General features: G+C 45.4%; 1 protein-coding gene across 22 annotated transcripts in view; it reads left to right on the top strand.

Moving 5' to 3' along the window:
* Positions 1-14,943, top strand: part of epb41l2 (erythrocyte membrane protein band 4.1 like 2) — an 88,401-nt gene that overhangs the window by 46,643 nt on the left and 26,815 nt on the right. For all 22 annotated transcript variants that reach the window (XM_024377920.2, XM_024377935.2, XM_024377937.2 and 19 more), the window contains exons 4-5: positions 9,237-9,341; positions 12,290-12,332. In XM_024377920.2, the coding sequence (XP_024233688.1) occupies positions 9,237-9,341; positions 12,290-12,332 (148 nt within the window). The remainder of the gene's footprint in view (positions 1-9,236; positions 9,342-12,289; positions 12,333-14,943) is intronic.

Here is a 14,943-nt window from a genome sequence, read left to right as displayed (position 1 = left end):
TACGCCCCTGTACTTTCTCCTTTGTAAGAGCATGGGCTCTCAATTTTTTAAATAATTCTGGTTGTTTTTTCTTTGGATTTTCTTTTATCCTATCTATTGTGTTATAGTCTCATACATTATTTTCTACATTTCTACATACTTCAAAGTGTTTTCTATCCAATGGTACCAATTATATGCATATCCTGGATCTGGGCCTGAGTAAAACGCAGTTTACTTTGGGAACGTCAGTCAGGCGGAAATTCTGAAAAAAGGACCTTAGCCCTAACAAGTTTTAATGTTCTGGTCCGTAGCTAGCTAGCACTCACTCAAGTGGCTGCTAACATCGCCAAGAAAAGGGGCACGATGGGAGCCCTACAATATTATGTTTTTCTAAATAGTGAGAACGATAGGGAGCAGGTAATTTTGAAAAGTCATCTTTAGACATGTTGTACTTTTCTTAAAAGTACTTTTGTAATTGACTAAAATAAGCAGACAACAAGAAAATTGCTTTTGAAATAGGTTTTTGCTGTGTGCCAAAGGGGTAAACCCTTCAGGTTGTTTTCTTTAGGTAATTGTCTTTTTATCTTTTTCATAGGGGAAAAAATGGCCTGCCTTTTAACACCGTGTTTTGACAGATGCATTTTTTTCCGTTTTATAGAAGATTCAGTGCAAGGATTATTGTTGTTGTAGATAAGCATTCAGAACCATTGTCATGTAGTTTAGCGTTGTCCCAGAGGAAAACAACAGTGCAGTGTACTGGAGCTGTACACAGCACAGCAGCCTCTCCTTATTCGATGAACCTCATCACCATAATTTAGTTTTGCGCAGGAAGAGGATGGCATTACATGTAATCCTGTTGAATAGATTGAGGTTTTCGTATCAGACATTTCATTGTTATTTCCTCCCTTGCTACCGGTGGAGTCTGAGGCTATTTATAGCAGTGCTGAGATTTGCCAGGGACCTCACGATACGATATCACAATACTTAGGTGCTGATACGACTGGCCTGGTTAAATAAAAACAATTATTGCGTTTCGATACTGTAATTTTTATTGCGATTCGATGTACCAAGCGTATTGCTCATGTATAGCTTCTGCGCTGTGCTGCGGCTGCTGATGATCTCAGCAGGACATCAACCTATAAACACAAGTGGAGTAGAGGTGACTAACTAGGACACACAGCAGGGAGAGTACTGGAGAGGACCGAGAGGAGAGGTTGGGCACCTAAAGAAGGGAACATCAAGGGAGACCAAATTAACCATTTAGCTGACTGCTGCTCTCAGGGACCATGACAACACAAGTGAAGTTGATAATACTGTGTTTGGTAGGACCTACTTCTCAGCTGGAGTAAAGAATTTATTGTGGATTTTGGCCTATCTGTAGGTGCAATAAATTATGATGATATTTGATTGTTGGTTTTGAGTCAGGTAATCATAGCATAGTTGATTAGTAGATTCTGCTGTGCCCTTTTATAGTGGGATAGAGAGGCTGAGAACATCAAGGCAGCCAGTTTTGGCTCAACAAATGGCTCTCCCCATCACTGCATGGTTTAGCCTAGCTGTTACTATTGGACAGATTTTTGGCCGAGGTCCACTGTAAACCCCATACCACTGCAGCCTGCATTGATGATACTTTTGGTGATGTGGTGTATGTGGACACCTCTTCAAATGAGTGGATTTGGCTATTGCTGACAGGTGTATAAAATTGAGCACACAGCCATGCAATCTTCATAAACAAACACTGGCAGTAGAATGGCTTTACTGAAGAGCTCAGTGACTTTCAATGTGACACTGTCATAGGATGTCAGTTCGTCAAATTTCTGCCCTGCTAGAGCTGGCACGGTAAACTGTAAGTGCTGTTATTGTGAAGTGGAAGCCTCTAGGAGCAACAACGACACAGCCGCGAAGTGGTAGGCCACACAAGCTCACAGGATGGGACCGCCGAGTGCTGTAGTGCGTAAAAATCGTCTGTCGGTTGCAGCATTCACTACCGAGTTCCAAACTTCCTCCGGAAGAAATGTCAGCACAAGAACGGTTCGTCGGGAGATGAATGAAACGGGTTTCCATGGCCGAGCAGCCGCACACAAGCCTCTTAATCACCATGCGCAATGCCAAGTGTCGGCTGGAGTGGTGTAAAGCTCGCCGCCATTGGACTCTGGAGCAGTGGAAACGCTTTCTCAAGTGTGAATCACGCTTCACCATCTGGAAGTCTGACAGACGAATCTGGGTTTGGCGGATGCCAGGGGAACGCTACATGCCCCAATGCATAGTGGCAATTGTAAAGTTTGGTGGAGGTGGATTAATAGTCTGGGGTTGTTTTTCATGGTTCAGGCTAGACCCCTTGGTTCTAGTGCAGGGAAATCTTAACGCTACTGCATGCAATGACATTCTAGATGATTTTGTGCTTCCAACTTTGTGGCAACAGTTTGGGGAAGGCCCTTTCCTGTTTCAGCATGACAATGCCGCCCTGCACAAAGCGAGGTCCATACAGAAATGGTTTGTCGAGATCGGTTTGGAAGAACTTGACTGGCCTGCACAGCCCTGACCTCAACCCCGTCAAACACCTTTGGGATGAATTGCAACGCAGACTGCGAGCCAGACCTAATCGCCCGACCTCACTAATGCTCTTGTGGCTGAATGGAAGCAAGTCCCCTCAGCAATGTTCTAACATCTAGTGGAAAGCCTTCCCGGAAGAGTGGAGGCTGTTATAGCAGCAAAGGGGGGACCAACTCCATATTAACGGCCATGATTTTGGAATGCGATGTTCGACAAGCAGGTGTCCACATACTTTTGGTAATTTAGTGTCATGTATTATTGTTTCTCCAGCATAGCAGGTGAATTAGTGTTTCACTACATTGGACCATAGATCAAGTTCCCTAGTATCTAATTTCCACGTTGTTACTCCCCCTCATTCCCTTTTGCCATGAAGTTTATTTTCATTTGCCTACTAATGAGCCGTGGGATGATGAGAAATCAATAGCCTACATCATGTGTTTTTGAAGGCACCATTCCCTGCAGTGATTTCGCACTAAATGGCCAATCTAAGAGAATTGCCGCTGGTGTCTTTTTTAAAATCTTTTTTTTAAAGTCTGTTTGGGTTCTCCCATGGGTTGGAATGATGTGGGCTATCATCTGGTTTCGCTGTGGGTGGAATTCGATGTCATGGGTGGAACTGGGAGGTCATGGGACTGAATTTGGGCCTGTGTTTGGTGGAGGGCTGGAGGCCCTCTCTCTCTCTGGCCCACAGGTGTTGGGTGGAGGGCTGCCCTCTCTTTCTCTCTGGCCCTCAGGTGTTGGGTGGATGGCTGCCCTCTCTTTCTCTCTGGCCCTCAGATGCACGTAAAGCCCCTTTTTATATTTGGGAGTTTTGTGGTTTATACACTAAAGGGATAAGCGCTGGTGTTGAGGGGACCTTAACCGCTGACCTGGAAGGGATGGGTGGATGACACCCCCCTGCCCAAGCCCCAGTCCCTCCCAACTTCTACCCCCCCTGACCGGGCTGGGGTAAAAGCAGGCTGCACGGCGGGTGCTCGTCTGGTGTTCTCGTCTAGTTCTCTGGAGCCCACCACGTTCACAAGCATGGCAGATTAGAGGGGGGTCCTGAGCCCCCCACAGATTAAACATGTAGCATCTGCTGTCCCCCACAGAGGCGTGGCAAACCAACCCTGCCTGCAAACTCATACTTATCTTCCAGTTAGTCAGTCAGCGATCTCCAATAAGATCCACTCAGTAGGATAGAGGGATCTTCTCTTCATAATTACAAGTCAAGTGTTAAAGCTAGTTGGTCACGTTTGCTTAAGTCTATCTATTATGTTATTGATTCTGTCTCATTGGTTATTCATGTGTAGGCTAGTCATTTTCCCATCCTGGAGGCTAAGGGGTTTCACTGTGTGTGATTGAGAGTGTTTGTGGATTCCAGTGCAGCTGAACATGCGTTTTGAGATGGCTTGTGAATGGGCCCCAACACTAATTGCTGTTTGAACAGGGCCAGCTTTGTTCACAGTTTCAGAATAGCTGAGGCATCAGTAAATGCCATTGTTGGGAAGTATTCAGCCAGAAGACAGTGGCATATTTATAACGAGGTGCAATGCCTACAGTCTATCTGGGAGCGTTTGGAAAATGGAGGACAACAAAGTGTTCCAGAGATTAACCTTAATTTTGGGGGGAGAAGCAAAGCAAGCGCCCACACTAACCCTCAGTGGAAAACAATGACATGTTTCATGGAAGCACACTAGGGCCACTTCAGACATTCTCAACTGTCTCCCTTTGAAAGTAATTTATATTCTTCTCTCAAACATGTTGTTTAGGTCCTTATTTTATGCGACTTGAATTGAGAGCTAATGGGAATGCCAAAATCTGACTGCACGACCGTAGTTCTCTCTCGACGTACTCCAAGGTGTTCTCTGAGACAGACTGAATGGTGCTGGAGCGCTCTACCCTCTCTGTCTCTCTCTTTGGGGCCGTGTAGCAGCTGTTGGGCTAGGTTCCTTGTTCCTTGTCAATCATTTGCTTATTGGTGAAATCAGCAATCGGACAATATCTTTAAGTAAATCAATCATTCATTTATTATTGTAATTGCAGACAGTAGTTGGCAACGGGAACATAGCGCGCATGTTTCCGAGTAAGTTCTGCAAAATAGGAAAGGGTCCAAGTTGCTTTAATATGCTTGCAGTCAACCCCTAGTGACGTCGCCTACGTCAACACCTTCTACTCATGAGACCAAGCCTATGCATATACAGTTATACAAACTTGCAGGAGAGACAATAGTTTGTGTTTTCTAAGGGCTCAGCAGTAATTTTCCACTCCCCAAGTTGCTTTATGTATGTCTGACCTGTCTCTTATCTCTTTCATTCCCCTGCAGGGTTCTGTGTCTACGAATCTCTTTTAGCCTTGAAGCGCTTTCTCACAGACACACTGTTTTGACTGCAATAACTCACACATCTCACAGACCGTTTCTTATAAGAAGCAGAGACTAGAAAAGAACTGTGGAACAATATTCAACCTTATAATGCATATACATATGGCTAATCTGTAGTCCAGGACCCTATAGATGTATGAGGGAGGGGTCTCATAGCCCTTCCTATTCTATTAATACAACATAAGCATAATCAATTATTGTAATACATAAATAATTTGGTGCAGCCCCTATCGTGACCCCCCTGTCACAGCCAGGCTTGACCAGACCAGGCCCCAGCCCATTAGGACCATTAGTGGGGCGTGGAGGTGTCTCTGGGAGACTACAGGCTGCTGGTGGATTTGTCTGTGATCCACAGTGGGATTGTCATGTGTGTTTTCAAGGCAGGGGATTTGGGCCAATGGGGGGGGCTTGTTGATGGTGTTTAGACTGTAGATTTAGTTTCTGATGTAGCTAATCAATCAAACCCCCGACTCTGCCTTTATTGATCCTTTCTCTAGAATGCACCACTTTGAGATGGATGGGTCAGTGTACCGGAAAATAATATTGATACATATCTAAAGAAATCTATATCTCATTCTCTACTCAGAAGTACCAGTTGGAGAAGTAGAGTCTGAGAAACACAGTGCTCTCGTACTGCCAAGCTACATAAAGCATGATTCTCATGCACTCTTGACAAGGCCTTGCAGTTCCAGGTATACTCTTCCCCCTCACACATTTTCCCTTGCTTTGTGAGTGCCTTGCAATAATGAGAGCGACGAAACCATAACATTTGTGTCTGTGTGAACAAACTGTAATGGCGTCTGGGGCTCTGCAGCAACGTAGTCATCTCCTCTTCAGCCAGTGGTGTGGCTCTGTGCAGTACAAGGCTGCTTCCGCTGTGTTCCGCTTGGCTACAGAGTCCTGCTGCATTTGTTCACCATCAGCTCAGTGCGGACGGACACGTATGAGTCTAATCTGCTGGAACAGCAGGGAGCTCTGGGGCGCCGGAAAGACCAGTCTCGCCATCACACGCGCACACACACACACAGCAGGTAGCCTAGCGGTTAGCTCGTTGAGACGGTAACCAAAAGGTCGCTAGTTTGAATCCCCGAGCCGACAAGGTGGGAAAAAATCTCTGTGCCCTTGAAGGCACTTAACCCTAATTGCTCCAGGGTTGCCATCTATAATGGCAGACTCTGGCCGTGACCCCACTCTGAGGGTGTCTCAGGGGGGAGTTGGGTTATGCAAAAAAAAAAAAAAAAAAAAACTTCCAATTCACGTGTATGCATATAATACACATTGTAAATGCGTGAAATGGGACAAATATTAGCACCCACCAAATTACTGTTATATACACCAACTTCCCTTTCTCTCTTTTGTAGTAGATGCAGACAAAGGGTGTCTGTGTTGTCTACCGTCCATTCCCCTTGCTTCTCTTTATAGATTGTCTGCATGTGAATTTGATTCTTGCTGTTTTGTTTCAGGCAGATTTCTCTATAAGCCTATGGGAGATGATAAAACTGTGTCTGGATGTCCGGATTCTTGACTTCCAGCCATGGACAGACTGAGTCGGACACTCCCTTCTGTCGCTTTCTCCCAGCCTGTCCTCTGTCTCTCTCTCTCCCACCCGGTCTCTAATGTCCCAGTGATGGACCCCTCCCTCCTGATTGCAAAACAATGTTCAGACATCAGGAATGCTCCCATAAAGCCAAATGAGTAGAAACAGTTAGTGTTTTCTTGGAGATTCCCAGTGTTTGGTCAAATCCGTAATTTGTTTGGTAGTAAGACGATGTGTTCATTGGGTACCATTGTTGACTGTAGATTGATATTTGCTACCAGCACCAGACCTGTTTGTTGTCTATGTTGCATGGGGGGGGGGTTCCGAAAAGGCTTTCGTTTGAGATGTACCCCTCTAAGTGTCCTTATAGGAATCGTGCTGTAGAGATTCACTCATGAGCAGGCAGCCCAGGCCTTTTGATTATTCCAACCCGCCAATTTCAATTAGGCTGCTGCCTAGCTCCCTGCTCCCAGCTCCACTTGGCCTGCTAATTAGTCCTCACTGGGTGGATTGTTGGTGGTGCCACCATGTTCCTCTCTGGGCTGGTTCACCTTGGTTCGATAAGATGATTGGACATGGCACTGTATGCATCAACGGCTGCACTGCTGCATTATTCAGGGCAACTCGCTAGCATTGATTTCAACTTGTTAAATCTGCCAAAGCATTACTTTTTCACACCCAGACCCTCACATATATATAATACCACAAATCACCCCCCCCCCCCAAGAAGATTTCTGCTACTGTACTCTATGCCCCAAAGTTCCAAATACACAAACACTGTCATAAAACGTAAGTGAACTCACTTGACCTGCTTGGAGTGTGACTGCCAGTGAGGCAATACTATTGCTGTGGCCTCCGCTCTGCATTGCTGAGGCCAAAGCAGACAGGGCAAGGCCCTTGTTCTTGAAGTGCCCTCTGTTAGCATGGTAATGACTGATCTAATTGACCTGCACTGTAGAGCGGGGCCAATGGAAGAATCCTAATGAGGCTAGCTAGTAGCTCGCTAACGTCGTAGAAGTCTAGCTCCACCTTTATGACGACTGCCCCACCCTGCACTCCTTGCCCAGGTAACCACAAGTTTGTTTTCATGGAGCATCAGCCCTCTGGAGGGAGCATCTCTCTCAGCAGCACAGTTGGGCTTTGGGTGGTGTTTACCTTACCTCTAGTTGAGCCTAGCGTAAATAGCTGTGACTTTGGAGAGGCTGTCAGAGACCGTGTAAGCATATATGGATGGACTGTATAAGACCTGGACGTTTTTATGGTGCCTTTGGTCTGCGACTGTGCTTTTACAGCTGCCAATGAGATTACTTTGCTGTTCTCGTTCCATTGAGATGTAGCTGTCAAACATTTTTACTAGGAAGTATGTGACTTGCAGCAGGAGGCAGTAATTCCGATTAGGACTTGTCTGCTTGTGCTGCAGTCTCTCTCTGTCAGGCACTGCTCGGGCTAGGGCACAGACCGTTTCATTGCATTTGCACCGAAATCCGAGCTTCAGTTTGAAGCCTCTAAAATCTCCTGCCTAATGGTCGAATGTTTTTTTTACAGTGCTGCCTGCTTTGCTAAAATGCACTTCAAAGCAATGGCTTCCGCATGGCCAGTAGTAAGAATGGGGGAAATCCGTTTTGCTGTTTGCCTACAATCCTTAGTGACTTGACCAGCCACTACTGAAGTGCTTTAGTAGAAGAAAGAGATGGCCCTGAACTGAACGTTGATCCTCCCCATCGGGCTTCTGTTTTCTAAACTGAGTTCCTGTCCTGATTGGTTAACATGTTGTGCAGAAGGGCGTGCCACGGGCGGAAAACGCAAGGTCATGTGTAAAGTGATTCATTTAAAGCCAAACAAAGGCAGCACCTTGGACACACATCTCAGAATCCACCTGGTGCCAAATCATGTGTCTCAGGGCCACACCCCTCTGGCTACTAGGATGTTGCAGCCTCCAAGCTGATAGACTGTTAGCAAAATACTTTCTTCTCTGTCACTCTCTCACTCTACAGACGATCTAATGTAATAGTGTCTATTGTCGGGGAACAGGGGAGGGGGCACTCAAAAAGCTTCACCAGTGTCCTTCTTGGGAGTGACTGATAATACTAGCATACCTTAAATATCTCCGCTGTCCCAAGGAGGCGAAAATGCAGAGCTTTTTTTCTTTCCCTCTTCATCCCCCTCTGTCTAGAATGCAGTGTCGTTGTCCTTTGTGGACTTTTTCTGGTTATTGTCCCTCAGACCAAGGCAATGTGTTGCCCCGAGGAGGTAGTGTGGTAGTTCGCCCCCTTTGTCCACACTGCAATGTGTCCCAAATAGCTCCCTCATTCCACCAATGTCAAAGGACCAATAATGCTCACGCAATCCGTGGGGATTTTCCTGTAATGCCTATACTGTCTGGTTCTGCTGTGCAGGCGAATACAGGGCCAGTTGGAGAGAGCTGCCAAGCTGTCCCAAACGGCTGCATATCTGTCTGCCTGTCTGTCTGCAGGGCAAATGTCAGCTCACACCCAAGAGATGCCCTGGAGGAGTGCATTCTCTAGAGTTCTCTGACACTTTCAACACACAGCCATACAATTGTGGCATTCATGAGCCAGATAAATGAACCTCCACGTGAATGAACCCTGTCATAACGAACTGTGAAAGATGTAATATTGATCACTAAATGAATATATTTTTCTCCTTGTCCCGTTATCTAAATAATCTGCCTCGCTGCTATTGTAGTTTGTGATTTTTATTTTATTTTTATGTCCACTGTTCTTTATAATTGATGATTAGTGACATGGTTTTCATGCTCTTCTCTTTGTTCTTCCCTCTCTGCAGAAACGGGCCAAAGGCCAGTACCTGTTCTTTAAAGTGTATGAAGCCCTGAACCTACTGGAGAAGGACTACTTTGGGTTGAGTTACAAAGACAACGCTGACCAGACGGTAAAGTCATTGTGTTTTTAGCCACATTCTTCTACAGTGAGATCTGAAGCCCTGCTTTAAAAAAAAGAGACTGGCTTTTTCAGAACAGAATTTTTTTTTTTTTTTTAATGCAAACGTATCTTCTACTCAGATCCACTTTTGGGGGAATGTTTTGTTTTCTAAAGTAGCAGTACTTCTAGGCCTAACTACACTGAACGAAAAATATAAATGCAACATGCAACATTTTCAATGTTTTTACTTGAGTTACAGTTCATATAAGGAAATCGGTCAATTTAAATAAATTCATTAGGTCCTAATCTATGGATTTCACATGACTGGGAATACAGATATGCATCTGTTGGTCACAGATACCTTTTTTTAAATGAAAGGTAGGGGTGTGGATCAGAAAACCTGTCAGTGTCTGGTATGACCACCATTTGCCTCATGCAGCACGACACATGTGCTTCACGTAGAGTTGATTGTGGCCTGTGGAAAGTTGTCCCATTCCTCTTCAATGGCTGTGCAAAGTTGCTGGATATTGGCAGGAACTGGAACACGCTGTTGTATACGTCAATCCAGATGCTCAATGGGTGACATGTCTGGTGAGTATGCAGGCTATGGAAGAACTGGGACAATTTTCATTTTTCAGGAATTATGTACAGATACTTACAACATAGGGCCGTGCATTATCATGCTGAAACATGAGGTGAAGGCGGCGGATGAATGGCACGACAATGGGCATCAGGATCTGGTCACGGTATCTCTGCATTAAAATTGCCATCGGTAAAATGCAATTGTGTTTGCTGTCCTTATCTTATGCCTGCCCCATACCCTAACCCCACCGCCACCATGGGGCACTCTGTGCACAACGTTGACGTCAGCAAAGTTTCCCACAAGACGCCATCGGTTGAAACTGGGATTCATCCGTGAAGAGCATAGTTCTCCAGTTTGCCAGTGTCCATTGAAGGTGAGCATTTGCCCACTGAAGTCGGTTACGACACCATACTGCAGTCAGGACAAGAACCTGGTGAGGCTGACAAGCACGCAGATGAGCTTCCCTGAGATGGTTTCTGACAGTTAGTGCAGAAATTCTTTGGTCTTGCAAACCCACAGTTTCATCAGCTCTCCGGGTGACTGGTCTCAGACCCCACAGGTGAAGAATCCGGTTGTAGAGGTCCTGGGTTGGCGTGGTTACACGTGGTCTGCAGTTGTGAGGCCGGTTGGACATACTGCCAAATACTTTAAAATGACATTGGAGGCGGCTTATGGTATAAAATTTACATAAAATTATCTGGCAACAGCTTTGGTGGACATTCCTGCAGTCTGCATGCCAATTGCACGCTCCCTCAAAACTTCTGCGGCATTGTGTTGTGTGACAACATTTTGGTGGCCTTTTATTGTCCCCAGCACAAGGTGCACCTGTGTAATGATCATGCTGCTTAGTCAGCTTCTTGATATGCCACAACTGTCAGGTGGCTAGATTATCTTGGAGAAATGCTCACGAACAGGGATGTAAGCAAATTTGTGTACAGGATTTGAGAGAAATACGTTTTTTGTGTGTTTGGGAAATTTCTGGGATCGTTTATTTCAGCTCATGAAACATGGGACCAACACTTTACCTGTTGCGTTTATATTTTTGTTCAGTGTACTTCTTAAGATCATATCATAATCACATAATAACCTCTCTCCCAATAGCACAGATGTTTTTGCGTTTATGTCCTCAAACTTTTTTTTTATATTGTTCCTCAATTGTGTAATTAGCTAGACTTTTATTCTGCTACAAAAGTTACAATGACGAATGGTTTGACTGCACAATATCCCTCTCGTGATCAATATGAGCTGTTTGGACATTTGAAACGGTTTAGCGGGCCTGATGGACCACATAATTGATCGTTTAAAAATAAAAAGACGTTTTAACAAAGGCCTGAATGAACCAACAGTGATTCATAAAAGTCAGATGGACGATAAACTGTGTGCTAAGGCCAGCCCATCCTCACAGGAATGTCTAAAGTGTGCAGTTAACCTCCAGAGAACCCAGATATGCTTCCAAGGAATAACATCAGTTATATTCCAGATCTATGTCAACACAGTTTATTGGGATGCTCTCTAATATCACAGGTTCGAGACAGACGAGGTTCCTCTCAACCAACTTCAGTCCAGACTGACTCTGCTTTGCCTGCCCAACCAAGCAGGCCTGCTTCACAGACCCATATCCTTCTCTCACATTGCCTGTCGGTGTTCTTATGGCTTTGGTCCTGAACTTTAAAGTCTCCCCTGCACACTCTAACTGGAGCTTAATGACACAGAGTCAACACACTCCACAGTCTGTCCGCAGGCTCAACATCAGTCATTGAGGGTGACTGTTTGGAGAGAGATCAGCATTTTTGCGGTGGGGCTGCATGCAGAGTTTTGTTCCACGTTGACACTGGAAACTGCAGGCTAGCCAGGGGGGTGGCGGGAAAAGGCTGTATAATATAGGTTAGTGTAGTTTAGTGGAATGGGTTTTCATCGTGTGTGTGTTTTTTATATGAAAGTGGAGCACAGAAGTCGAGGGATCAGACCAGTAACGACAACCACGGCGAGTTTTGTTGTCTGGATTGGTGCTAAATGTACTTTTTTTTTGCATTTTACAGCAGCTCTGTGCCTAATGCTTCCCTCTGTCTTGTTTTTGATGACGCTCGTCTTGACATACCTGATCTCCTACAGTACTTACATGAGAAATGGCACAGTGTTCTTCTATGTTTTAGATGGTGCATCTTGCCTAGTAGTTATTTGCAATATGGACGCTTTCACAATCAAAATCCCACCTGCATTTGTCTAACATGAGTTGCCAATCACCATGGTTACTCAACAGGGAAACTATGAAGTCTGTGGTCAGTGAACTGCTAGAAGTCTGATACTGTGTGGTTTGAAGTGTTGCATGCTTGTTGAAACCAAAACGAGTAGCTCCTTTGTTTCTCTTTTTATAGTGCTGGTTGGACCCTACAAAGGAGATCAAACGTCAGATCCGCAGTAAGTTGTGTTTTTTAAACCTCTTGAAACCTATTTCTGTATGAGGTTTCTCATTAAGTTACCGGGCCACCATGGTACTCACTAATTGACTTTACTGTACATACCAACCTAATTAAAGGCTTCCACACTATACCCTGTTATTCACCCACCATTTTCTCCCCTTTCACTGTACGCTCTATTCCGATAGCCCTAATAGCTAATGTAACTGTTGATATTTACTAGATCTTTTGCAGAGACACATTTTTATTTTTTTATTTTTTTCTGGAGTGAGATGCTCTTTTCACATCTGGACATTGGATTGCAGTAATTCTGGATGGGGCTGGGGAGGGGGAATGTGTTGGGGATTATGTGTGTTGGGTGGAGGGAGGCTGCGCTCTGTTGAACCTCTGGGCAGAGAGAAGGGAAGGGGGGCGCTCGCCACCCCACCCCCAGTCTGATACTCCCAGAGCACTTAGCTTCCAGTAACACCGGCCAGACGTTTGCACATAGTTACACCCCCGAGGGAATTCAACACGTAGCGATGGGAACAGCGGCTCCGAGCGGAGGTACTTTCTGTCCAGGGATGCGTTAAGAGTGTAACACGCCGTGCAGTACAGCCCCAGTGGCCTGCAACAGGCCTCTTCTGTTCCACCGACTCTTACAGTGGTCATTCTACCTGGCTGTCCAAGAGCCAAACCTATGCCAATTTTCTAGCCTTATCTCTCAGTCTTGTTTGGACTGGTTCAACACCTTGTGTCATTAAGTGAGAAACAGACATATGCCCTGTCTGTTAGCCACAGTTTGCTCCCATCGAGATAAATTCAAAATATCTGGAGCGCTGGCTGATAAGGGAGGCCACCGTTAGACTGACTTGACTGATTCAGATCAGTAGGCAGGCGGAGTTCACAGTCAGGCCTGCAACTGAAATCACTAGTGGTTTATGTTACTAACTCACATGTCACTGACTACCAGTGGGTTCCAGTGAAATCATAGATATTGGCGCACTCCATTTTCTTCAGCATATGAAATGAATCCCTGTTCATTAAGATAATGGCCTGTGCTCTCGCTGGTTGGGGTTTGAGTGCATCTCTCCGCATAGAGATGGAAAGACTTGGAGCGCAGCAGTGCAGAGGAAATTGCCCTGACATGAAGTCATCTTCTCTGGGATAGAATTTTGTGCAGCTTGACTCTGGACATGATGTCACCAATGTGTGCGTGGGTGGCGGTAACATGCGAGAGAGACCGGACGATGGAGAAGCTTTGTATTTGTTTCACTTATTGGACCTATTGTGTAGGATTTCAGACCAGTGGTGTATTGCTGGTTGATATCATTCTATGATATGATACACCCCATTTTAATTTAAGGTGTCTGTTTACCCTGTAATAGTGTGTGTGTGTGTGTGTGTGTGTGTGTGTGTGTGTGTGTGTGTGTGTGTGTGTGTGTGTGTGTGTGTGTGTGTGTGTGTGTGTGTGTGTGTGTGTGTGTGTGTGTGTGACTGGGGGAATGGAGGCTGTCGCATGACATGAATTGAGGCCTCTGGTCGGACCCACTTATCTGCAGGCTGTGACTCTGACTGGAACGTTTCAAGGATAACTGAAAAGCGAGGCAGAGAGGAGGGGGGAGACTGAAATCCACTGTGTCCCTGTCACACCACCACGGTTGGACCTTTTTGCATGGTCATCTTTGGAAAAACAGTTACTTTTTAATGAGTCTGCCTATGAATGCTCACTGGGAAAATTACCCTGATTTCCAAAGGTGCTTCTGTGTGCTAGATAACACCAGTTTTATTTTATTTTTCTCTCGATATTCGTCCTCTTACACACCTGGAATACTACACTTAATGGGATCATTGAAGCTACTGTTCTGCAAAGTTTTCCTGCCACACACACCCACCAGAAAAACACAATGTTCCTGGACAGATCAAGTGGTATTAGTCCCTTGGATTGAGATAGTCATGTGATTAGAGCTTCCCCCTCCCAGGAGCACCAGTGAATGAACCCTCCCCTCATTGATTGTGAAGGGTGATCGTCCAGACATGTGACTTGCTCTGAGCCAGCTGCCTTGCATTCCAGTGTATCAGTCTTTAATTTGCCCCCAAGCTTCCTCAAATGGTCACTGACCTCCTCCGCTCAGTCCAGCTGAAGGACAACGGCCACAATATGACTACTGTTGGAACAGTGCCGCTGGGGTCATTTTTGGAATTCCTCTAACATATTTGACATATCCTGTATCCCATGGCCAGGCTAAGCGTGGGTGAATTCAGCATGGTTTCCCTTCGCATGTCTTGTGGGGAAATAAAGTAAGCATTTTTTTTTTTTAATGATTTTCTTTGACCCCTCAGTTGTTCAGACTTCCTGAATTCCTTCCCGTTTTCGCCACACCGTCAATGGAATTGTTTGCTTGCCTGGCTTTTCATCCCAACGTTCACTCTCACATGGCCTTGGGATTCTGGGAAGGATGAAAAGCAGAGCCCTTCGTTGCTGCAGCAGAATAAATGGTCCCCATGGGATCACTTCATAATTACTCTGTTCCAGTGTACTGTCCAGACGAGACCAGGGACACTCACTCGCCTGCAGCTGAACAGAAAGGACATTACTATCTCTCTCCACTGATGAGCAACACAGAACCTCC

The sequence above is a fragment of the Oncorhynchus tshawytscha genome, linkage group LG18 (assembly GCF_018296145.1).
Source record: "Oncorhynchus tshawytscha isolate Ot180627B linkage group LG18, Otsh_v2.0, whole genome shotgun sequence".
In the NCBI taxonomy this organism is placed as follows: Eukaryota; Metazoa; Chordata; class Actinopteri; order Salmoniformes; family Salmonidae; genus Oncorhynchus; species Oncorhynchus tshawytscha.
Note: the sequence above shows the minus strand (reverse complement) of the source record. Positions and strands in the feature narration are given on the sequence as shown.